This window comes from Stegostoma tigrinum, chromosome 13 (assembly GCF_030684315.1).
Source record: "Stegostoma tigrinum isolate sSteTig4 chromosome 13, sSteTig4.hap1, whole genome shotgun sequence".
NCBI classification, from domain to species: domain Eukaryota; kingdom Metazoa; phylum Chordata; class Chondrichthyes; order Orectolobiformes; family Stegostomatidae; genus Stegostoma; species Stegostoma tigrinum.
The window spans coordinates 32,724,904-32,751,496 of NC_081366.1; the positions used below are offsets into that span (position 1 = coordinate 32,724,904).

General features: G+C 40.1%; 1 protein-coding gene and 1 long non-coding RNA gene across 3 annotated transcripts in view; both read left to right on the forward strand.

The window, feature by feature from the left end:
• Positions 1-7,393: 7,393 nt before the first annotated feature.
• The window catches only part of tgfbi (transforming growth factor, beta-induced), a 57,667-nt gene continuing 38,467 nt past the window's right edge, over positions 7,394-26,593 (forward strand). For both annotated transcript variants that reach the window (XM_048543729.2, XM_048543730.2), the window contains exons 1-2: positions 7,394-7,573; positions 8,043-8,141. In XM_048543729.2, the coding sequence (XP_048399686.1) occupies positions 7,455-7,573; positions 8,043-8,141 (218 nt within the window). In that variant the 5' untranslated portion in view covers positions 7,394-7,454. The remainder of the gene's footprint in view (positions 7,574-8,042; positions 8,142-26,593) is intronic.
• Positions 14,868-16,357, forward strand: LOC125458458 (uncharacterized). Its single transcript, XR_007248826.2, has 3 exons — positions 14,868-15,002; positions 15,271-15,435; positions 15,541-16,357. It is a non-coding gene; the product is annotated as an uncharacterized LOC125458458 (long non-coding RNA).

Here is a 26,593-nt window from a genome sequence, read left to right on the forward strand (position 1 = left end):
CAGGTTCCAGGGTTTAGATGTTTCAGTAAGATCAGGGAAGGTGGTAAAAGAGGGGGAGGTGTGGCGTTGTTAGTCAAGGACAGTATTATGGTGGCAGAAAGGACGTTTGATGAGGACTCGTCTACTGAAGTAGAATGGGCTGAGGTTAGAAACAGGAAAGGAGAGGTCACCCTGTTGGGAGTTTTCTATAAGCCTCCAAAAAGTTCCAGAGACGCAGAGGAAAGGATCGCAAAGATGATACTGGATATGAGCGAAAGTAACAGGGTGGTTGTTATGGGTGACTTTAACTTTCCAAATATTAACTGGGACCGCTGTCGTCCGAGTACTTTGGATGGGCCAGTTTTTGTCCAACGTGTGCAGGAGGGTTTCCTGACACAGTATGTATATAGGCAAACAAGAGGCGAGGTCACATTGGATTTGGTACTGGGTCATGAACGAGGCCCGGTGTAAGATTTGGAGGTAGGCAAGCACTTTGGTGATTGTGACCACAATTCAGTTACGTTTACTTTAGCAATGGAAAGGGATAGGTGTATTCCGCAGGGCAAGAGTTATAGTTGAGAGAAAGGCAATTATGGGGCAGTTAGGCAAGAATTAGGATGCACAGGATGGGGAAGGAAACTGCAGGTGCTGGCCACAATTGAAATGTGGAGCTTGTTCAAGGAACAGCTACTGCATGTCTTTGATAAGTATGTACCTGTCAGACAGGGAGCAAATGGTCGAGCGAGGGAACAGTGGTTTACTAAAGAAGTTGAATCTCTTGTCAAGAGGAAGAGGAGGCTTATGTAAAGATGAGGCATGAAGGTTCAGTTAGGGTGCTTGAGAGTTACAAGTTAGCCAAGAAAGATCTAAAGAGAGAGCTGAGAAGAGCCAGGAGGGGAGGTGAGAAGCCTTTGGCAGGTAGGGTCAAGGAAAACCTTAAACCTATATAGGTATTTCAGGAACAAAAGAATGACTAGAGTAAGATTAGGCACAGTCAAAGGCAGTCGTGGGAAGTTGTGCATGAAGTCTGAAGAGATAGGAGAGGCGCTAAATGAACATTTTTCGTCAGTATTCACACAGGAAAAAGACAATGTTGTCGAGGAGAATACTGAGATACAGCCTATTAGACTAGACGGGATTGAAGTTCATAAGGAGGAGGTATTAGCAATTCTGGAAGGTGTGAAAATAGGTAAGTCCCCTGGGCTAGATGGGATGTATCCTAGGATTCTCTAGGAAACTAGGGAGGAGATTGCAGAGCCTTTGGATTTGATCTTTATGTCGTCATTGTCTTCAGGAATAGTGCCAGAACTGGAGGATAGCAAATGTTGTACCCTTGTTCAAGAAGGGGAGTAGAGACAACCCTGGTAATTATAGACCAGTGAGCCTTACTTTGGTTGTGGGTAAAGTGTTGGGAAGGATTATAAGAGGTAGGATTTATAATCATCTAGAAAGGAATAATTTGATTAGGGATAGTCAACACGGTTTTGTGAAGGGTAGGGCATTCCTCACAAACCTAATTGAGTTCTTTGAGAAGGTGACCCATCAGCTGGATGAGGGTAAAGCGGTTGATGTAGTGTATATGGATTTTAGTAAAGCATTTGATAAAGTTCCCCAGGGTAGGCTATTGCATAAAATACAGAGTCATGGGATTGAGGGTGATTTAGCGGTTTGGATCGAAAACTGGAAGAAGACAGAGATTTGATGTTTGATGGGAAATGTTCATCCTGGAGTTCAGTTACCATTGGTGTACTGCGAGGATCTGTTTTGGGGCCACTGCTGAAAATCCAACTTCAAATCCAAACCAAAATCCAAAATCCTATCCAAAATAGTCCATTTACTGCCCTATTAGTTTACTGTCTATAATCGGCAAAGTGATGGAAGCACTCAAGAATAGTGCTATCAGTTGCTACTTGTAAAGGAATAATCTGCACACTGAAACTCAAATAACAACGTGTAGAGCTGGATGAACACAGCAGGCCAAGCAGCATCTTAGGAGCAGAAAAGCTGACGTTTTGGGCCTCGGCCCTTCATCAGAAAGGCTCTAGGTCTGTTATCACTAGGTTATCACTCTGTTACCTCTAGGTCTCTTGTTATCACAGTATTAGACTCGCCAACTTTAAGGGCATTTCAATGGTTATTGGATAAGCATATGGATGCTAATGGAATAGTGTAGGTTAAATGGGCTTCAGATTGGTTTCACAGGTCAGCACAACATTGAGGGCCAAAGGGCCTGTACTGCGCAGTAATGTTTTATGTTCTATGTTAACTTCCTTTCCCAGATCGTTATATCGTGCTTTACACATTAAATTTGAGTAAAGTCTGTGCTTCCCTGCATGTTTGCACAAAGTTACATATTTCGGAACAATGGTCACAGGCTGTGTTGAAAGGTTACCAATGACATTCTTTGTATGCCACCAATGTTCTTTTATAGGGCTGAGTTTACTACAATTAGAACAGCCACATCACAAACATGTTGCTCTTATCTTAACAGAAGTTCGAGATTGGCTTTTTTCCTCATTCTCATTTCCCCTGAGATCGAGTTAATTTTTCTCTTTCTCCCTCTTCTCTCTTTTCCCTGTTGATACAAGCTATTGGACTTCTGCGGTACACAGGCCAACTGAGAATCTTCAGTCTTCCTGCAACTTCGATACGGTAACTTTTTGTTTGTGAGGTGTATTTTAACAGTAAAAATGCTCCAACCATAAAAATTCCGTTACTCCTTTGTAAGTATGGTCTAATTTTAACACATTGGTTGAACGCAATCTTTCTGATTCTTTCAAATTTCAGGCACATTCGTTTGAAGTTCAGAATTATTGACAAATGCATCTGGCTCAAGGTTTCATTTGTAATTTTAATCATCAGTTACTCCAGGGTCAGCGTGGAACAGACCTCTGAGTTTTTTCTGTTAATTGACCTTGGATCACTAGTGTCCAAAGCTACTGGGATAAATGTAGCCTTTTTTTGAAAAGCAGTACAGAACAAGTCTTCACACCTTTTGGAAATTTGGGAACAAATTTGATTACTGTTATGGGTTTGAGAGTTGTTTCAGGATTATGGGGGCTTTAGCTATTACAAGGCTGTAATATGTTCCCTTAAGCTGCCTTGAATTTCAACTTCTCTGTGCTCCAGTTCCAATGTCAGCAGCAATTCCTTTCTCTCTGTTTCTCCTCTTTTTGTTCTGTGCCAGAAACTCTAACTCCTTTCCATGGGCTTGGAGCTCCAGCTTCTTTTCAGCAGCTACCCTTTCTTCCCTCTTAGATTGTAATTCTTTCCTTGGTTTGTTTTCCTTTTCTTTCAATCTCAGCCTAAAACTCCAGTTTAATCAGGGTTAAAATAACCCAGTCTGTCTCACAATCAGCTTCTGGTAGATATTAATTTGAATGATTCTGATGGCATTGTCTCTGGCAGTTGAACAGTTGGTTTGGTGTTTCTGTAGAGTTACTGAGAGGATTTGTCTAGTTTCCTGTTTGACTGTGGCTTTTGACTGGAAACTTGCATTCAGCAATCAAGAGAAAGAGAGAGAGACAGAGACAGAGGAACTACAAATTGATGGGTGTCAGCTGTAATCTTTGTACCACACTGTGGGCCAATAGCACTAGAATACCAGACTAACAAATGTGCAGTGTGTGCAGATTGTTTTTGACCCCTTCTTATGTGTACTTCTGACAAAGGAAAAGAGCAGCCATATCTTCCACAAAGCCTGGGATAAAGCTTGTAAGGAATGGTTCAGGTTTTAGTATTTTATCTCTTCTTTCTTTAAAAATGTATCTTACTTAAAAGTTCAATGTGTCTGTAATGAGAGTGAACACCAGAGGCATTAAGGGGTTACAGCCTAGTGACATCCCGATAGAAAGGGAGTAAGGCTGATGGTGATCAAACAGCGTAAGCAGAGCATGGAGGTGGGGAGTATTCTGTGTCTGGTATTATTGCTGTTGTGATTGTCATTTAGTTATCTCCAGGGTTGTGACTGATCAAAACTGCGGTAGGCTCAGTTATCAACAGATATTACATTTTACTGAACTACCTACGGGACTGACATTCTGCAAATTATCTAGAGTTTTCTCTTAGCAGTTATGGTAGTCTTGTGATCTTACATCTTATTTACATACTAACATTAACCTTTTAGTCAGCACGATCGCCAAGTCTCTGAATCAATTCATTATTTGCATTTTCCCACATTACAGGACCACTGCTCACTCTAAATCTGCCTTTACACATACCTTTCAACTAGGGTTATGGCTCTAACTACAGTATTGCATGCAGCATGTACACTCAAAGGCTCTTACCTGCCACATCCTCCCAAACCATTAACTCTTGCTGCCCTCTGCACCCCCTATTCACTCACATTGAAAACTTTATCACATCTATCACAGTACCCTGGACTGGAATTGGATGATCCACTTGATTCATAATCATGATACCTCTGACTGACTATACTCTTCTTTGACCCCATGATGGAATGGCGCCCCCAACTTTCAGATGCAGCAATTTGGTTGCACCAATGCAGTGTGTTTGCCAAACCAGCGACTTGCACATGCTGTAGCTCTGACATTGGCATGGCAAAATGCCTTACACAACATGACTACCTCTTTGACTATTCAGTGTCCTGAGTCATGACAAGCTGCCACCTCATCCTATGTGCTAAAAAGCAATTCTAGCCATAAATTCTGGCAGCCTCTATGCAGTACAAATGCTATGAAATGAAGCTATGAACCACGAAAGGAAGCATACGTACATTAATGGGATGCATGTGTATTTGCATGCAAAGTGATTTAACAGAAGCATGCAAGTTGTAGATGTCACTGAGCCCCAAATGGAAGTCCTGAAGGACTGAAATAGTGTGAGAGTTGAGCTGAGATCAGCAATGATGATGTGGTGAAGCTGGTGGTTTGTTGATGACAACTTGGATGGTCAAGGATTGCAGGAGGATGGTGTCCATGGAGCATGCAAGAATGTTGTGATTTAAAAGGTTGCCTGAGCCTAGAGAAACAAGTGGCGATTTTCTGTTGCCAGGTAACCACTCTGACTTTCACGTCATAACCAGGCACCAGCAAATTTCCAAAGGAAGCAGAGGAGAATTGGGAGCTGCAAAGAAATGAAGCAGTTTGGGCTAATAATGAGATGCAAATTCATGGAAACAGGTAGCTGCTGCTCATTAGTGAGACTTTGACCTCGCTGTTTAAATGTTAAGGGGAAAATTGGAACTTTATATCTGACTTTTTTTCATTTTCACCATGTATTCACAATTATCACAATTGCCAACCCTGCTCAAGGGAAAGGAAAATTCTGACCCTTGATTGAGTTGTTTAATGATGGCTGGAGGAAGCCTTTTGTTCATTGTTGGAAAGAACAAAAACTCTTGCTCCAGTGTCTAATTTGAAATTTCTTTTAAGTCCAATGCCAAAATTTCTGCACTTGAAGTTTCCATGTTTTTCTCTGATTTTTCCCTACAACACTACCTCAATACCTTTAATCTTTAATTTCTTGAATGCTATTAATTTTGAGGTTCTATTTTGCAATTTTGGAACTGTAACATTTGTATTATAATATAAAACTTTAAAATATCTTCTTTTATAGCAATGGGACTGCGAGATTTCGGTAGGTTAATCCTGAGGCTAACACAGCTTTTTCCTGCCATAGTGAGTAATGGCAGCTATAAGACCCTCTTCACTATTTCTGTTTTTCAGTGTGGGTGCCCTTATATTCCATAGCCCCACAAACAGCAAGATGTTGGTTGCTTTTCTGCACAGTCTCTCTGATTCTCTGATTAAATGTTTATTTTTGTCTTTTTTGTAACTTCTGCATGCCAAATACATGTTTGATAAATATAAATCCTCACTTGACTGCAGAAAGATGGATAATTGCAAAGTTTCAAGTCCAGTGATCCTTCCTCAGAATAGCCTTGAAACATTAACTCTGTTTTCTCTCCACAGATGCTGCCAGACTTGCCGATTCTCCCGCAATTTCTGTTTTGTTTTCAGATCTCCAGCATCCACACTTCTTTACTTCATTTTATTGTTATGTTCTGTTTATTTTTGTTTCCTGCACTGTTCTTTCAGCTGCTGATACCAACTGTGATCACTGTCTGTGATTGTCAATTAGTTATGTTTCGGAACATTGTTGATATAGACTGCAGCAGGCACAATAATGACCTTTTAATGAACATTGTCTCTAACTATATACACAAGCAGATTTTACACGAAACACCGACATAGGCAAACCCTCCACCATTCTGGTAATTATCATTCTACCTATTAACATTAACCCTGCAAAACAGTGGGATCCATGAACGATTGGTATTGTAGCCAAATAGGAAGAGTGAGATCCGGACCTAATGGTGTGGTGAGCTGAAGCAATGTCTGGCTGCGTTGGGGCCAAGCAGGTCACAGGCCTTAGAGTAAAGATTGATGGTGAATGCCCCAATCCCTGAGATTCATCAGCCAAGGACCTAAATCCAGCAGGCTAGGTATGGCACCGAACCCCTGACCCTGCCAGTCACTGACTTCAGGAAACTGTCAGGTTCTGTAATGCTAAACTGGTCAACAGCAGTTTAAAGTTCAACAACAATGACCCTAGTTACATCTTGATTTTCTGTAAAGTTCCTAACTCACTCCATGTATATGTTTGGCTATCTCCCAGTCTCAGTTAAAGCTAAATATGGAGTGTATGGAGGAGTTTTGGATTGGGAAACAGATTACTGACAACTTAACCCCTAACAAAACACTGACACATCTTTTTTTCTCAATTAAAATTCAGGCCATTGTTTATATAATTTGGGAATTCAGCAAGATCGAAAGCAAGAGCTCTGATTATTCTCTGCATGACCTCAGGCAGTGATGCTAAGTCTCATACCTCACTGTCACTCCAGCTGAGATCAACAAATTCAGCACAAACCAAAGAATAAAGCTGGGTTTTTTCTGATTTTCACAGCTCTTACTGTTCAAAACATAAACCTGCTGAACCCGCAGGGGACCCTGACATAAATCTTGATATTATTCTTAATCTTAGCTGCAAGCTTTCTTTGTTCAATGTATTGACTGGCAGATCACACTTGAAGTGCAGAGTGATCAACTACTCCCGCTGGTGCTATAATTTTACTGTCTCTTTTTCATTCATACTCTTTTATGTTATATGTTCATTTCCATGTGTAATACTATCGTCTTTAAGACTTCTGTTTCACTTATTTTATTCTCAAAAGTTTAGAACTTATGCAAACATTCTGCCAGAGCAAAGCATACAGAAAGAAAGAATGAAGTTTCTTTAAAGTTTAGATGAAAGAACTGTGAGCTACTCCCCCAACCAGTGGGGTCCTGACCTGCGCACTGGTTACACCACTTAGATTTTGCATGTTTACTGCTCCACTCCTCCCCTTCGGCTCAGGGATCTATAAATTGTAGCTCTGTTAAAGCCAGCCTATTATCTCAGGAGACTGCTTGGATTGCGCAGGCGAAAGAAGTCTGAAGAGTTCAGTCAGCATGAAGTATTTAGTTGCATTTGTTTTGTCTTTAGTTTTAGTTTGCATTACTCTGACAAGTGCGATATTACCTTACAAACAAGTATTACAGCACAGTAGAATCAGAGGCAGACAACATGGGTAAGCAACATCTAAAAGAAAGCTGGATTGAAGTTCTATTTAAAATTTCTGCATATCTTAGCTTTATCTAATTTTAATGCAAATGTGAGCATAAGTGTTGCACTATATTGATAAATGCAAATATTATAAACTGCATACTAATAAATTTGATTCAAAAAGAACAAATAAATCTGAATTGCCCAATCAAACTATATTGTCGAGTCAGGAATGTAAACTTGTTCTTTACTTAAGAACTTAAAACCTCAGTAAAATTGCAGAACAGTGGTGGTAATGTTACCTGGCTTTATACACAGTTTTTAAAAGAAGGAAAAACTGAATTTGATGTGACAGTCTTTAATTTAGTCTTGATTTGAAACAATGGCTCCATTGAATAGCTGGACTGCAGATGGATTATACAATTACTGCTTCTTGAGCAACTTTTAGTTACTGTTCTTTGCTATAAAAAGAAAAAAAATGTGTTCTTCCTCAGCCCCAATGTATGTGCTATGCAACAAGTAGCAGGATCCAACAAGAAGTACTTTACCAACTGCAAGCAGTGGTACCGTCGGAAAATCTGTGGCAAACCAACGTAAGTTCTGCACAGTTTTAATTCAACCCTAAATATCTGCATGAAATTAAAAACATTTTGCACAGTTTTGTGTTTTTGGTTTATGGTCACAATTTGGTGGTTAAACTGACCTGCTTAACATTCAAAAAAATCATTGTTTTGATATTTTTGACAAAAGTCTTACCTGTATGAATTTTTGAATAATCTAGTTTTTCATATAAACAAAAACGATTAAAGTTTGCACATTTAAGTACTTGGGAGAAATTATATTTACGTGTGAAAAAAGCCCACACATTGATAACTAAAAATGAAATCAACTCTATTATGTTTCCTCTCATTTTCCCAGGTCTGAACTGTAAATTACACATGCAAGGTCCTAATCAGACCTATATCAGTATAGGTAAATTGTAGAGGAAGTTTGATGATGTGCTCTGAGTTTTGAGTAGTGAGGTTTGATTTTCTTGGGTCTCAATAAAGGTTTCATTTTCAACTCTCTGGACATAATCAACGCAGCAGCAATAAAAATGCAATTAGTAGCAGATTGGAATTTTTGTACAGGAAATGAATATCGACTGTAAACACTTTGGATATAATGTCGTAGCACTTAAGAAGGTAATGTATTTGGGACAAATACAGGAAGCTGTGGTAAATGACTTGCAGTGTGAAATTTTGCCAGATTGTCCTTTGTTGCTGGAACTCAAAAGTTTTTGAGTTAAGTTTATCTCCAGACAGCACAAATCACATGGTGCCACTCACATCAGCAGGCCACTGAAGAAGTAAAATGAGATCTGATTTTGTGGAATATATATGGCTAAATTGAATCAATATGATACAGATGATGTAAAGGAAACCTTGTGGGTTTGCTCCACAATATTTGCTTGATGAAAGGACAGATGTCTCTGGTTTTCCAGCATGTTTTACAACTTCATACTGATATGCAGACTTTTCAATCAGTCTATTTCTAATTCTCTACAGAATATCTTTGGAATTAAATTTCTACGCTTATGTAGTGAGGTCATCATTGAAAACAGATGACATAAAGTGAGAAAAATGTCTCCTGATGATGACAGCCCACCATACTGGTCAATTCACTGCTAACAATGTAGGAGCAAATTTTCAGATGCTGGAATCTGTACTGAAAGCGAAAAGTGCTGGAGATCACAGCGTATCAGGCAGCATCCATGGAGAGAAATCAAGCCAAACATTTTGAATCTAGATGATTCTTCATCATGAAATTCAGCTCTGATGAAGTCATCTAGATGCAAAACTTTAGCTTGCTTTCTCTCCATGGATGTTGCTTGACTCGCTGTGATCTTCAGCAGCTTTTGTTTTAGTACTGACTATAGTAGGAGCAGAGTGTATGATGAGGAAAGACATAACAAGATTTCGTAGAATAATCAAAATGTATTAGTTATGGATCATCAGGGCAGTCTATTTTAGCAATTGTAAATCATATAAGTAGCTCCTCAAGTAATATTTCTAACTTTGATGTGGATATATATAAATTACATTACACAGAAACTTAAATGCACCTAAAGATCTATTGCAAATTAAGTTTTAAAAAATCAAGAAAATTGAGCGGATTTCATAGACACTGTTGGCAATTTAGAATGGCCAACCCACCTAGTCTGCACAGGCCTAGACACTGTTGGCAATGTAGTATGGCCAACCCACCTAGCCTGCACATCTTTAGACTTCAGGAGGAAACCGGAGAACCTGGAGGAAACCCACACAAACATGGGAAGAACATGCAAACCCCACACAGACAGTTGCCCAAGGCTATAATCAAACCTGGATCCCTGCCGAAACAGCAGTGCTAACCACTAAACCACCATGCCACCCGTTGGACTCTAGATTTGTTAAATAATAGCTCTGTCCTACAACCTGTTTATATTTCACCTGTCATGAGCTATACTGTGACTGGGAATTTCCACAAAGCAGGGAAAACTTGTAAAGTGAAAGATCAGTTGATTGACTCTTCAAAACCATCATATCACAGAAACACTGCAACAATGTTAGACAAATGGGTTCATTAAATATTTTGTTACATTTATTACATGAAGAATAACTTCAGAAAATAAAAAATGTCAACCATATACATTTAACAGCCACAAGGAAGCTACAGCCATTACACCAATCTAATCAGTGCATGCAATTAAATGTAGCTCTGAGATACATAAATACAAAAGAATCATTTTACACTGGCCTGAAGGATACCAATGCCAATTGTGTGTGTCATGACAGTGTAGGCATCATACTAGCTCTAGTTGTCATTGTGCACTGAGCAATTATAGAATCCTTTCAGTGCAGAAAGAGACCATTTGACCTATTGTATTGGCATTGACCTACCAAAGAACATCACATCCAGGCCCAGCACCCCATCCACCCTATTCCCATAACCTCAAATTTACCATGGCTAAAACTCCCCCAGCCTGCACATCCCTGAACACGAAAAGGCAATTTCAGCACGGCCAATCCACCTAACCTGCACATCATCAGACTGTGGGTGGAAACCAGAGCAGCTGATAGAATCCCATACACACGTGGGGAAGACATGTGCACTCCACAGACACAGTCACTCAGTACAGAATTGAACTTGGGTTCCTGTGGCACCATGCTGCCCAGTCAATCTAGAGTTACTTATTTGAAGCTTTGGCGAAAATAATTCAGATCGCTTATAGAATTGTTTTCTTGATGGGAGAGGGGAGTGCAGATGAAGAAGAGTTATTGGCTCCATATGTTCTCTTGCTCTGTTAGACTTTCTTATTTCTCATGTTAAATAATTGAAGTCATGTTAATATAGCAATAACAACCTTAAAATGGAGCTGGAAACCCAAGGCTAATGCTGTGGCTGTTGTCATTTGTGATGGGGATATTTCATGGGTGCTTGGAAAACCATTTGTTTCAGATGGTGGTCCTTTGACTACAAAAATTCTGGTCTTTCAATATTCTTTAAAGCCTTGCTGCCATTTCAGGGATGTATGAATGCTGTACACTGACCATCCAAGTGACCAGATCTTTAGCAGCCTAAACAGTGGCCTTTTAATGAATCAGAGATAATGGGAACTGCAGATGCTGGAGAATCCGAGATAAAAAAATGTAGAGCTGGATGAGCACAGCAGGCCAAGCAGCACCTTAGGAGCATGATGCTGCTTGGCCTGCTGTGTTTATCCAGCTCCACACTTTGTTATCTCGCCTTTTAATGAATGTTCTTCCTGGCTCCACAAAGATGCTGGAGCTCACTGCTAGATTGGCTGACTGCCTCCAATGTTCTTTCTCACCAAACCCCCTGTTCGGCGCTTTTACCTCTTCCTGCACTTGGTATTCCCTCAGGACCCACCTGCTGGCAAGTACAGTGTTTACAGCATACAATATTATCCTGCAAAGAAATTGACAATGGATTTCTCCATGGGAAGGTGCTGACGTTCTGCAGCAAGAAAATGAGTGCAAAATAGCTGGCGTGCTCTAGTGGTGGAATGACAATTAAAATCCTTTCATCGGTCTTTCTTACATTTATAGTCTTCTCAGTCCTTTCTGCTTTATAAGTGTCTTTTACTGATGTGCGGTTGTTTTTCTTAGCTTTCAAAGTTCCCCCTTTTTTGAACTAATAATTAAGCCTGGATAGTTGTGCTGAAAAAATGAAAGCAAGCATCTATGCAGTAACTCAACAAAGTGTCATTCTTTATGTATGGAATTTGTTAGATTCAATAGATGGTTAAAACATGGAGGTCAATATTGCCAAGACTAATCCTGTCCTGGTATGCCCACTGTACAAAAGACTTTTCAGATGGACCGATGAATCTCAAGTTAGCATTAGTCATTTCCTTTTATGCAAACTGACTCATTGCATGCACTCTGCATAATCGGTCTGGTCCCGAAAATTATGAAAGTCTGTCTACTACAATCATCTAGTGTGACGGAGAGTTTAATAAAGTTGGAGTTAACTTTTAAGTGTAATGATAGTGTCTGTAATGGTTAACCAAGAACTCCAGATTAGAAACAACAGGGGCGACTGCATGGATGTGATCTAAAGCAATCTCTTTATTGTAAGTGGTGATAAGCTTCCAATTAGGCAAATATCACAGTTAAGCATCTCCAACTGTTGTCAATTGTTGCTGTGATATTTGGGAAAATGAAAACATTCTAATAAATCTAGTGGAACCAGCAACCAGAGTTAATATTTTACTGCATTCTATAATGCAACCTAATGTATGTAAACCAAACCGATGCATTTAGCCTTACCAGTTGAAGAGCAGGGGAGCTCTCCCCGAAGACAAGCATTTAACCCTCAGCCTGATTGTTATGCCATTGCAACCCTTGGGAATTTGCTGTGTGCAAATTGGCAGTTGTGTTTCCTATATTACAACAGATGTTCAAAAGTTATTCATTGATATCCTGAGGTCATTAAAATTAAAATATAAATACCAACCTTTCATTTACAATGTTTAATGGGTACATGCTCACTAATGTTGAAAACATAGACTGAAAGGTCTCAATTATTGTATTTGTAGATCCTGTAAAACCATTCATCAGCACTTAGCCTGGTGGCATGGCTGCAGACCTGTTGTAATTGAGTTTCATGAGTTAATGTAAGTGGTAGTGGTTGGAAGTTTGTTGCTTCATAATTACCAACTATAACTGTAATTCACATTTAATTACATGAGAAATACCACAAGCATTTTCCCCTTTTAATCTCTGTTATACAGATTAATGCTTGCTGAGGTCATGTTTAGATGATGCTTTTAAAATATGGCTTAACTCATAAGTAATTAATTCTGGTCCATGTGCCACACATGGTGTAACAGATGTTCACCCTGGATAACAGACAGAAGTGACATGGCAGTGGGTGTACATAGTAGCCAGCAGAAGGGGCACATTTCTCCTTTTCATAGCTAATATTTCTACTTACTACACAAGTCTATCACTCCTTTACCACCACTATCACATCCTTTGTCTTTTGCTGTGGACCAATCACCATTTGTTCCATCTGTTCCTCCACTCCCTCTGTCACTAGCATAAAAGCCATAATTCGACTCTCCTTTAACTTCTGAAGAACAGTCATACCATACTCAAAATGTTTACTCTATTTCTTTCTTTACAAATGCTGCCAGATCTTCAGAGCTCCTCCAGAACTTTCTGTAGTTCTTTCATATTTCCAGCTTCTGTCAAATTTATTTATTAGACATCAGCTGTTTCTATTAACACTCAATTTCTAAGAAATTGACAGTTTACTGAAGGTGAAAAGCTTGCAATTGCTTAATCTTTCTAATCTTCCAAAACAGCTTTATTAAGTGTTATTTTGCTACTGAAGACTGAAATTATATGATTATGAACAAAAGAAATTTAAATTAAGTTTAACCAGTAATTCAGGTTGGTAAGCCTTAGTGAGTCCTATGATCATTATCTAACACCATGAAAGTTTCACATGCTTCATGGTAACATTACATAGGACTTGTGGTTAAGCAGATACCTTTACCTCAATTAGTTCTATATTGTTCAGTGCATGGAATAGCACAGTAAACAATTTGGTCCATCATTTCTTTTGCAGGGCAAAAAAAAAGTTGCCAATACATTTAACATCATTAACATTGAAACAATGCCATAGCCAATGATGTTGTGTGTAAATTCCCACAAGCTACCTTTAATTTAGCTACTTATTTAAGAAATATCAAATGATCAAATATTGAAACTACTTCTTAACTTTATTGCATGTAGCAGCCAGAATAAGGCCCCTCAAGTAAGCAAGCTAAGCCTCACAACTCAACCTAGCTATTACTCGACTAATGGTGGAAGTTAGCTATGATTCCAATCAATAGCATCTGTCCCTGGATGGCAGGGTTCAATCCTTGTGCAGTGTGGTTCTTTGAAGTGCTACTACTGAAGAATCCTGAAGGTGAATTCTAATAGGAATTACTGTCATGTGAATTTCTGATGTGACATTACTAAATCCTTTCACCCACAACACTGGGTACACTTCTGGAGTTATCAAATCATCAGTTTTCCTTCTTGTCAGGAGTAGCTTCTCTATTTGTTGTCACGTTCTGTGTTAACTGTCTGTTCAAAACACAGACTGTTCTATCTCAGCAAATTCCATATGGTGGCAATTTTAATTTCCTAATTGTCACAAGGCAGCAAGTTATCAAGCAGTGTTACCTCCTGTCTCCCAGGAAACAGCTTGTTTATGTTGCTTTGGTTCCTTCTTTTGATGGTTAATTAGCTTGTTGCTTTTAATCCCTTCATGTCATTTTATCCTTGTCCCTTTCATCTCCGGAAGCAATTCTTTCCAGAAAACATTATTGCTGATTCTTTCAATCCCTGCAAAGTTATTAAAGTCCTGAAATTTGTAGTGTCATAAAGTACTTTTGAAATGTAGGGCCAAATCTTATGATATTTTGGTTAAGTATGAGTTGCCTTAAGGTTTTTGGAGTATTCCTCACTGTGAAGCCGAATGAGATTTGTCACTGTATCTTACAAAACACATTAACTACCTGGTCCATCTATGTGGCATTCATCTCATCGATTCTATTTCCATCTTGTCATGCACCTTCCTGAAATAAATCACAACTCAGTGGATATCTGCTAAAAGATCAACATCCCTCGCATTTCACCATCTTTAAAACGAGACCAGGACAAGCTCTGGCATTGCAAAGCGACCTGTTTGCTTGAGGACATTTTTTTGAAGACGTCTGATAAATGGGAGATAGCACCATAATTCTCCAACGGGGACCTGGAAGTTCTGGTGAAGAAGGTGGTGCAAAAGACAGGGGGACTGTCCCCAGAGGACTGGCAGAGAAGACCATCTGAACCTGGCAGCCTAGTCCGAGATTACCACCCTGATCAGTGCTATCTCCACAGTGCAATATGAAGGTCAGCTGTGCTCAGGTAAGTGCCCCACTCTTCTCTCTGTTGTCTTACACTCACTGTTTCTCTGCTACTGCACACATTTGCTCTGCATTCTTATTATTGTTTGCAAAATCTTCCCTCATTCAATGTCTCCACCCATCCCCTCCCATGTCACTAATCATGCATGACCTCTGCACTGCCAATTTATTCTCTTGGAACACTTCACCAATTTTCCCACCTTCACTGGCACTAACAGTCATGCCACCCACTTTCATCTCACTCAATCCTTTCTTTTCTCACACTACAGGAGAAAATGGCCCATATCTGGGAAGGAAAAGCCAAGGCAGGTAGAGAGAGGGGTTCCTGACCTTAAAGCTCACCATTCCTCATAAGGAGACAATCCTGGCCCTTGCAGGAGAAGACAGGGGCTGCTCCTGTGGGAATGCTGAGCTATCCATGTTCCACCAACCAGGTATCCCCATTCTTCATTCCGCTGCACCTCTTACTTAGCCCACTGTCAAGGTTATTCGTTGCATACTTACTCTACTCAGTTTTCTCTTTGCCTTGTGTCTTGCAGGTACATCTAACGTGAACTATTTCCTTGGTGAAATGGAGAAAGCATTGGCAAGGCTGCCTCTTACACCGTTCCAAATACTGATACTACTGCAAACATCCCAATGGGGACATTAGCCTAAGAGAGGGTGTGACCACAATCTGTTGAGCATTTCACTGTGACATGATAAAATACCCGAGGCTCCTGGCACTCAGAGGACTGCCAAAGACCAGGTACCTGCTCAGCCACGGACAGGAGATGACTAGTAACACTATAGTGTTGCACCTTGTCTGCATGCACAGAGGTGAAGAGGAGTGGCAGACAGATATATGGAATCAATGGCCCTCATTGCCCAGAAGTTGTAGCTGCGCATTGTGGAATGCATCTGTCTGGGTGCCTCCATGGACATGTTGTTGGCTGCCATGGAAAGCCAGGTCCAGTATCCTGACAGTCTACGAGGGAGGACACATATCTGCACTCGGTGGTCTATCTACTGGCCTTCAGGACCATAGGCACATTATCAAGGGAATGGGATGGTGAGTGAGCTCCACAGGTGCTCCTCTGTCACAGGGAGAAAAGGTAGTTCCAGTAGGCACCCAGTTAATGGAGGAACCACACAAACCCCCTCAGAAGTCTCCACTCTGGAATCTCCAATAGTGGCTGGGGACCCACCTCTGCCCTGCATGCTCAACTGACACTTTTAAGTTCACACCAAGGTTGATCAACCTTCAAGAAAACCATCTTCAAGTCTGGACCATTACACTTACTCCCTAGGGTCAGTCGTTCAAATCTCCAGGTCAACGGGCTCCACGAGAGAGCAGTGGTTTCCCACACCAACTATAGAACCAGGGATGACATCAAAATGTATTGAGAGGAAGAGGAAGGAGAAATATTATAGAGAGCACTTTGCAGGCACAGGTGACAATGCACTGAAAGCTATCTGGCTCTTTTCTATAACTGGCACTGCATTGACCTCGCATCTGGTTGTTTGTATATGTAGCCATTAATGCAACTGTGCCAGCACATACCTAACTTCATGGCTATACAGAACCTACAATTGTTCAATATCTATGTTGAGAACCTGCTACAGCTTATGGAAGTAGATAGATGGGGAGGTAGATGGGAAGTAGGAAGAGGAACAGGATGTATACAGGACAAGAGGTCCTGTAGACTCCATTGCTCCTCACCCTACAACATCCCAATTCTTTCTCTGGCCTCTGTGTTCAGGAATGTCAAAGTGTTGAGGTGGTCAGTGATGTCTAGGGCAGGGAGGTGCACATAGCTAATGTATTAACATGACTAGGGATTAAGCACAGTAATAACACTGTAAACCATACAGTGTAAGGGCCGGTGAGTATTGTTTTCTTTTAAGGGACCTCACATTGTTGGGTCTTGCCATCCCCTCCCTCAAAAGGTGAGTCACTCATCCTGCCTACTCTGAGTTTGGTCATGTTTTCTTTCCCGTTGTGCATTTTCCATTTCCAGCATGATGGACGGTGACAGGGAGCATTCTTCCACCAGTGGCTTCCAGCCTCTTCCTCTAACTGTTGATGCCTCAAACATCTGAATTCTCTTCTCAAATCCAGTAGGCATTACATTCCCCAAGCCAGTGCCCAACCGGCCGTGTGAGTTCACCATTCCCTCTACATTCTCACAGAAATCATAAATCTTGCAGTGGGATACTGAATTCTCTAAGGAGAAATCAATGATAATAACCACAGCTATATGTACATTGAGTCAGAACATTTCTCAATTAAGAAATATCTTGATTTCCCGGTGGCTGTGGTTATTTAAGTTGTTCAAGGTTTTTGGAACACTGAGAACTCCTGTGTGCTTTGCTGTAGCAGGGATTCTGATATTTTCTTCTGTCATGGCATTTGATGTAGCAAAACTGCCAAGTGTGAATGTAACTAGATTTAACCCGAAAACTTCTAGAAATATTAATTAGTTGTTGGTATAAAAACCTATCTTATAGGTTAATGTTTTCTTCAGCAATTTTATATCAAAAAATGATGCATTCCAAAATTAAATACCTGGATACAAGTGTCAGAGATCTGGGTGAAAAGGGAGGGAAGTGGAGGGAAGGTAGAAAATCAACAATGTTGCTTCACAGATTTTGCATTTGGATGACTCATTTTACATGTGTGCAAGCTACTATTAAATCGAGCAGATGTGTATTTTAGGTGGTGATAGCAGGCAATAGAGCAAGGCCTCCTTTCACTCTTGGAGACAATAAGGGCTGCAGATGCTGGAAGACAGATGAAGGGTTTTGGCCTGAAATATTGACTGATCTGGCCCTCGGATGCTGTCTGACCTGCTGTCCTTTTCCAGCCTAACTCCTTTCACTATTGAAGTGAGCCTTCTGCATTGATATCCAGATGTATTTGCAAAACCAGTTAAAGGAAAATGGAGATAATGGGAACTGCAGATGCTAGAGAATCCAAGATAATAAAATGTGAGGCTGGATGAACACAGCAGGCCAAGCAGCATCTCAGGAGCACAAAAGCTGATGTTTCGGGCCTAGACCCTTCATCAGAGAGGAGGGTGGGGTGAGGGTTCTGGAATAAATAGGGAGAGAGGGGGAGGCGGACCGAAGATGGAGAGAAAAGAAGATAGGTGGAGAGGAGAGTATAGATGGGGAGGTAGGGAGGGGATAGGTCATCCAGGGAAGACGGACAGGTCAAGGAGGTGGGATGAGGTTAGTAGGTAGATGGGGGTGCGGCTTGGGGTGGGAGGAAGGGATGGGTGAGAGGAAGAACAGGTTAGGGGAGCAGAGACAGGTTGGACTGGTTTTGGGATGCAGTGGGTGGAGGGGAAGAGCTGGGCTGGTTGTGTGGTGCAGTGGAGGGAGGGGACGAACTGGGCTGGTTTAGGGATGCGGTGGGGGGAGGGGAGATTTTGAAACTGGTGAAGTCCACATTGATACCATATGGCTGCAGGGTTCCCAGGCGGAATATGAGTTGCTGTTCCTGCAACCTTCGGGTGGCATCATTGTGGCAGTGCAGGAGGCCCATGATGGACATGTCATCAAGAGAATGGGAGGGGGAGTGGAAATGGTTTGCGACTGGGAGGTGCAGTTGTTTGTTGCGAACTGAGCGGAGGTGTTCTGCAAAGCGGTCCCCAAGCCTCCGCTTGGTTTCCCCAATGTAGAGGAAGCCGCACCGGGTACAGTGGATGCAGTATACCACATTGGCAGATGTGCAGGTGAACCTCTGCTTAATGTGGAATGTCATCTTGGGGCCTGGGATGGGGGTGAGGGAGGAGGTGTGGGGACAAGTGTAGCATTTCCTGCGGTTGCTTTTGGATGCAGTATACCACATTGGCAGATGTGCAGGTGAAATTTTGGATGCAGTATACCACATTGGCAGATGTGCAGGTGAATTTTTGGATGCAGTATACCACATTGGCAGATGTGCAGCCTGAAAGGTACCACCTACTTTACATTATTAATTGCATCAAATTTTACTACATTATTTAGAAAAGAGTTGAATGAAGGAAAGAGATTATGCTCAAATCATCACTATGTATCATTATGTATAGACTTTTTGATTGGCTCGGGATTCTAAAGTATAGCTGTAGAATATCTTAACTTTCCAGATTTAACATAAAAGCCCCTGGACTGGGAGGCCAAGGGTACTGCCTGCTCCAGAGTGTGTGATATTATCTCTCTGAACAGGTTGATTATAAAAATAGGTTAAATTGAAATTTTAAAAACAAAATAACATAGAAGCCTGCCTTAAGTACAGACAATTAGAAATTTAGAGGGCTGTTACATTGTAAATGACTGATAACTTGGCTATAAGCTGTAATATCAATAGAGGTAGAATGTGATCATCATTGACTAGATTCACCCTTATATTTCTTTCTGGCTTATTTGATATTATGAGATTCAGAAACCCTTCCTGTGTTGTTGAGCCTTTTATATACTGTGTACTTAATGAGCCCAGAAAAAGACTTCAGTTCTGAGAAAGGGTCACTGGACCCGAAACGGTAATTCTGTTTTTTTCCTTCACAGGTGCTGTCAGACCTGCTGAGCTTTTCCAGCAACTTTGTTTTAGTTCCTGATTTACAGCATCCGCAGGTCCTTTGGTTTTTTAAAAAAATCTCTGTTCCCTGTACCTCTTTTATTATCCATCCTACCAAGTTTAGTTTGGGAAATTCAAATCTTGAATGAATGTTATTCTATGCCCTTTACATGTTTCTTTATTTTCTTTTTTCTTGCCTGGGATGCAGGTATCACTGGCAAGTACAACATTTGTTGTCCATCATTAATTCCCTTGAATTCAATATTTTGCCATTTAATTTCAGAAATTAAAATCCATATTTTTACCTTTGACTCATTTATACTGTTTTGTAGCCGGCATTATTCCTGGTTGTGTGGATAATCCTTTCCTATCATTTATTTCCATTCATCTGGATTCTATTATTTCTTTTTCTACTGTCATTGTATTATCTCTAATTAGTGTAGATACACTACCCCACCTTTTATCTTTCTTATCCTTTCAAATTATGTATCTGATTATATTTTGTTAGTTATGCCCTGGCCTTTCTGTGGTTACGTTTCAATTATTATAGCCTCATCTGTTTCCTTACTACACATTATTGTCTACAGTTTATGTCCAGTTTCCCTCTTTACTTAATCCTGTCTGTACTTTAACGTGACAAAGTCTAATTGCTGTAAATTGCTGTGAACTAGAACATCCTGAGTTCAACAGAGGCTGGATAATTTCCTTCACTCTTTTTCTCTCTCTAGTAGATTCCTTGTCAGTTCAGTTGTAATTTTTTTATGAATATAGTATTTGACCAATCAGATAAAACAGTGACATAGGAATTTTTCAAGTTCAGTAGGTGTCCTTCACATTCCCTGAAGGAAGTGGCAAGACATCTGACCTGATTCTTTGCAAGATGTATCCTCTGCCATTCAGGTACTTAACACGACAGCAGACAGTCTTCTACTGAACTGATATCCAGGAAACAATATTCTCACTGCTGACTACTGCCTGTTTATTGCCAGCAACTGTAGCATTCAGCAATGCCTTGGAGGAGGCCATGGTGGAGCTGGTACAGCAAGCCCCAGAGCCCCAGTATAGAGGAGCTGCCAAGAAAGAGGGGTCTTTGTTATTGACCATTGTTCTAGTGAAATGGTGGTGGACCCAAAGGATACCTGATTCCCTCCTCCATTAAAATTAAACTTAGAGTAAAAAGCTCACAGTCTGCCCATGTGGACAATGGGGCTGGGGTTGTCCTTCTTCTTGGCATTGTTGATTTTAAAAGTTACCAACTCCTTGCAGGAGCTGAGGGTACAGCAGGCTGGGGGATGGGGGGAGAGTGGGGGTGACGTCTGTCCCTGGGGTCTTGATTCTAGATGAAGGCTTGCAGGTGGCCTTGCCAATATCTGTTTGGTGTGAAGTTCAGGAGGCTTTCCCTGGAAAAGGCAAGGCAGGCCTCAAGCAACACTCTATCTACTCAAGAGACCCCTACAGCGGCAATTAATTCTGCCCAATGGTCTGCAACTCTAGGAACCCCAATATTGAAAGGATGTGGAACAGTTCATGGGAAGCATTATATCACCCAAGAGAAAGAAAAGTTTGTAAAGCTTGCAAATGACGCATACTGTTCAGACTTGTTTTGTATACTTCAGAACAGTACTCTTGTGCGACCAGTAAATTCAGTTACTTTTTCTTTTAAACAGTATCTTTCCCTCTGGGCAATGTTGTACTGGGCAAAGAAGATATAATTATGAGAGACACCAGAGATTTTAGGACTACTTTCATTGGAACAGAGACATAATTTAACAAAGCTGTTAAAAATTATGAAGGTCTTTGATAAATGAAACCGGAAGGGGATTTTTACACTAGTTCGGATCAGTGCTGAAAGATAAATTTAAAATTCAGTGAGGAGAGAGGATTGAGGATGTTAATTTTATAGAGAAAATAGTTAGAGCTTAAGATTTGCCACAGGCAATAGCTAAGTTTGAAAACACTGCATTTTTTTAAAGAAGGAGAAAAAACGTTTGAGGCAGTGGAAGACACAGGACAAAGGAAGGGAAGGAGGAGGACTGTAATACTAATGGAATGCAGGGTCAAAGAGACATGATGGCTAACTAGTTTACTTTTATGCTGGAGAGTTCTATGGTGCAAATTATTTCAAATTGAGAATGACTTTTTTTGGGAATTGGAATCATAGTTTAATGTACAAGTCCAATGTATGTGAATTTGAGTTATCTAACGGCCTGTTGTGTAGTGAACTCAAATCAAACTATGCTGCCAAATCCACATCAAATCTTGGAGGTCAGGAAACTGCTGTTAAATTAATCAAAATAAGTCGATAAATCAGAGTTCTGCTTTTGCTGAAATATGAGTAGCCTATCAGGAAAGAAATAAGACTTTAACACAACTTTGTTTACACATATTTCCTTAAAGTGAATGGGTACGGTACAGGATGAGAAAGTTTTGAAAGGTATAAATAAATTGACTAATAAAGATCCTGAGTAGATTTATTAACAAAACTAAGCAGAAATACCCTATTATGCTCAAACTTCATTAGATGGACTCTGAGGGGAAAAAAAAAATCCCTTCTTTAGGAAAAGTTACTTGGAACATATTTCCAGTGAAAACTCGGAGGTTACAATGACCTATGGCAACATTGGATATTCGTCAGAACTGAAGGGAATAGTTCAGGGTATAAATTTCTGCAGATGACAAAAATATAATCACGGAAAAGGCATGTAAAACAGCTTTGTCCCTTTTCCATGCACAGTTTGACTTATTGAAATTTTCCATTTTCCATTGGACACTCCTTATTAATGAACTTTACTCAAATGGCAATTGGACTCTGAGATCTTGGAAAAATCCTTTCACATTTGCTTCGCTTATCACCACACCCTTGGGGTGCAAAGTGAACGCTGGCAGAAAGTCCTGGGATGTGACACTAAAAGCCTTTAGTTGCTCCAGTGGATGGAGAGTGTTTTGCAGCTGTCTTGATCATCTGAAATCTGTGTTGAGTACTTAAATGATGAAGTTCTCAGTCTCAACCAGAGCCTACAATTTCAGTCTTACTATCATCTTCGGTTTGTATCTGTCAATAAATCATCATTTGCAAAAGTAATGCACTGGTTTTGCCCAGGGGTTTACCATTGACCAGAAACTGAAACCAAACTTACTCCAGTAGCTATAAGAGCAGGTTAGGGAGTAGGACTACTGCAGAGAGTACTTCACCACCTGACTGTCCAAAGCCTGTCCACCATCTCTAAGGCACAAGTCTGGACTGTGACAGAATATTCCCCACTTTCCTGGATAAGTGCAGCTCCAACAACATTCAAGAAGTCTGACACCGTCAGGGCAAAGCAGTCTACACCATATCCACAGGCATCTACTCCTTCCACTACCAACTGTTATTTGCAGCAGTGTGTACCATCTGCAAGACGAATTGCAGAAATTCACCAAGTGTCTTTAAGCAGAACTTTCCAAATCCATGACAACTTACACCTTGTCATCTAGAAGGTCAAAGGAGCAAATGCATTGGTATAGCACGACCTGCAAGTTCCCCTCCAATTTATTCATCAGCTTGACTAGAAAGTAGATTGCTGTTCCTTCAGCGTTGCTGGATTAAAATCACCAAACTCCCTTCTAATGGCCTAGTGCATCTACCTAAAGCTTGTGGTACAGGGGTTCAAGAAGCTCAGCGCATCCTTCATGAGGGTAACTAAGAAGAGGCAGTAAATGCTGGCCCAGCCTGTGACACCTAAGTCCTATGAATATATTGTTTAAAAAAAACTAGTCTGAATGTAATTCATGTATATCCACCTCTGGGCAAAAATACAAAACCCTAGCCTGAGGAAATTTGAAACTTTCAAGTACAAACTTGAAGCTATTAACATTGCAAAAGGTAGTTTATTTGATACGTTTTAAAATGCTATTGTGGAATGTGCAACTGTACTTTTAGCTCTGTATAAACCCTGAGTTTGAACATTTGAAATTCCAGTTACGAGAGAAAATGAAAATGAATAAAAGGATTTTAGAAAATAGATAGAGATATTTGTCAGAATACAATGGCCAAATTGTACAATATTCAGGTGATATATTTTTACCATAAAATAACAGCTTATCGGGATGTAACATGAAACATTGAATGGTCATGCTGCTGTGCAACCAACAAAAGTAACAGGTTTTGTAGTCACTTTGTCATAATTCTTCAATGAGTTGTGTGCACTTTGATGAAACTTGTAATAGCTATGACTTTGTCACTTGGCTCTGGTATCTCTATAATCCCATCATTTTACACTGCCAAGAGTGCACACCCTCGTAATATAAAGCTAATAGTTCAAAATGTTAATGAGCATTAACATAATTTTGTTGTAAACAATTCTGGCAAATGTTTTCTGCTTATGTTTTTTATCTCTTCTATTTTCTATTTGTTTGAAAAGTTAATGAAGAATTTATGCAAACTGCATGAACTTGACTTCACGCTTGAGGGAGAAATCAAACTTTCTTTTGAATTCTAAATTTTCTGAAAGTGATAAATTGAGTTTTCAACCTTTTTTAAACTAAATATGTAAATTAAACAGTTAAAAAGCTGTAATTGTCCTACAAAATGATTGATAATATTTACGCTTGAACAATCAGAAATTAGGAACTTATAGAATCAGCATCAAGTATTCTTACTGTGAAATTCCAGGGAAATGTATCAACAACATAAGCACTGGCAGTGTAAAATGCCAGTTATAAAAAGCAATTTATCACAATTTACTGCCAGGATGATGAAGTTCCAGTGTAAACTGTTCCTAATGTAAATTATTGGCAGTATATAAAACATGATCAGATTGCATTGTGTGTTGATGATGTGTCCATTTTTCACAGGCACTGCCATATACTGTAAGTGAGCTTTCAGGGGTTGTTGCAGAGGAGGAAGGTTTATGTTTGAGTTGGTGACGTTCGTAGTGCACTGCTGCTGGAAAAGCCTGAAAGTTGTCATTAGCCTGCCTTTTACTTCCCCTAGGTTAGCGTGAAGTGCTAGATTTGGTGCTAAACTTGAGAATGCCACAGTTGTGCCTTTTGGCATGGGAGAAGGCTATTCAGCCCATTGTGTCTGTGCCAGCTCTTTCTGCAAGAGCAAAGAGCATTTTTTCTCTTTCAGTGCTTATTACATTACCTTTTGAAAGCCACAATTGACTGCCTCGAACTTGCTACCTTAACCATTCCTTGTTGAAGCACTTTCCATTGTTGCTTTGCGTTCTTATTCACTTTTAATCAGTGTCTTTTGTCCAGAAACTTCTTTCAATGTAAACAATGCCTCCCAACCTAACCAGTCCAGTCCCTAGGTGACTTTGAACACATCTGTCAAATCTCCTCTTGACTTCCTCTTTTCCAAGAAGAAGAGTTGCAACTTCTCCAATTTATCTACTTAACTGAAGTTGTTGATCCCTGAATCATCCTGCAAGTCGTTTCTGCACCTCTTTAAAGCTTTCACATCTTCCTCAAGTGCAGTGCCCAGATTGCTTCTGCAGGAGTATTGTACCCAATGTTCACCAATACTTCATTGCTTTTATATGTATGGTGTTAGTTAGAAAGTTCAGAATCATGTGTGCTTTTTAAATTAGCACAGAGATAGTAGGATGTGCCAATGCTGGAGAGAAGGGTCTAGACCTGAAACATTGGCTTTCCTGCTCCTCTGATGCTGCTTGGCCTGCTGTGTTCATCCAGGTTTACACCTTGTTATCTCTGCTTTTTAAATTAGTTTTGCAACCTACCCTATTGTTATGGACAAGACCAAATCCCCTCAAAATATGTTAAGGAGGCCCTAACTTTTATCTTATTTGAAGGCAAATATAAAGTGCTGCATTCTGGATGCAATTCAGTTGGTCAAACTGCTAGGCCTTATGCAAAGCACATTTTATTCTTACACCATAGTTAAAACACAAACAAGAAAGAAAGAATTAGCACAACTTCAACTCTACCAAAAACAAACTTAACAAACTAACATATCATTTAACTACTATCCATTAACTGTTACAAGATAACAGCATCCCATAAACACATCCTTGGGAAAGGCAAATTCAGAAAACTAGATTCAGAATAAAGAAAAAGCAGAAAGGGTGAATCTAGCAGCAAAGAGAGAACTCAAGCTTTTTGCAGCAGCAGAAAGAGCTGTATCTAGCAGCGACAATTCCAAAAACCCCAACTTTAAAAACTGAAAGCAAAACGAAAACCCTGGGTTTCCATGAGGTAGTCGCCACCTGCTCATGCTTCTACCAAACCTATTTACTCTGCTTTCCATGGAGCGGACACCTCGGTACCATGTCTACGATACTTCTCTGCAAGAGAAGAAAGATAGAACAAATCCCTCTTAAAGGCACATTTCAACACATGATACGTAAATGCTCAGGTTTCTTTGCTGCTACACTCCTGCTAGAATTGCATTCCTTATTTAATATTGTTCTTCCCACTAAAATGTATCATTTCACACATCTCAGCATTAAATTTCACCTGACGCCTGCATTTCCACCATTCTACTCTCTTGGAATCTATTGCTTTCCTTCTCACCGGTCACAATATTTCCCAATTTACAAAATTAGCTGAAATTCTGAAATTATACCTTGCGTACCCGAGTTTATGTCATTAACATCATCAAGAAAAGTAATCATCTTAGTACTGACTCTTGGGAAACCACATCACATTCCTTCAGTCAGAAAATGATTGTTCACTACTTCTCTCTATTTTCTGTCACTCAACCACTTTCCTTTTTATTCCAGTTAGAATAAACTGAAGAGGGATAGTGGGAGAATGGCTGTCTTCTATTTCCCACTCCTTATGTGACCAAAAAGTCTTTTTTGTCAAAGGAATATAGGCTTACCATTTCATGAAGTGCTTAACAGTTTACATACTGTGATGAAAAAGAAAACACAGGTTTCCCAAAAGAGAAAAAAGGGAATTGTGTTCATTATATTTAACCCAGTTTAAATAAAGTAATCAAGAACCTCTGACCTTCAAGAACACATGCACTCTCGGTGCCATGCGCAAACAGAAATAAGTTATGGTATAGAAATACAGTTTTAGCTCTATTTTTGAAGTTCCATAGA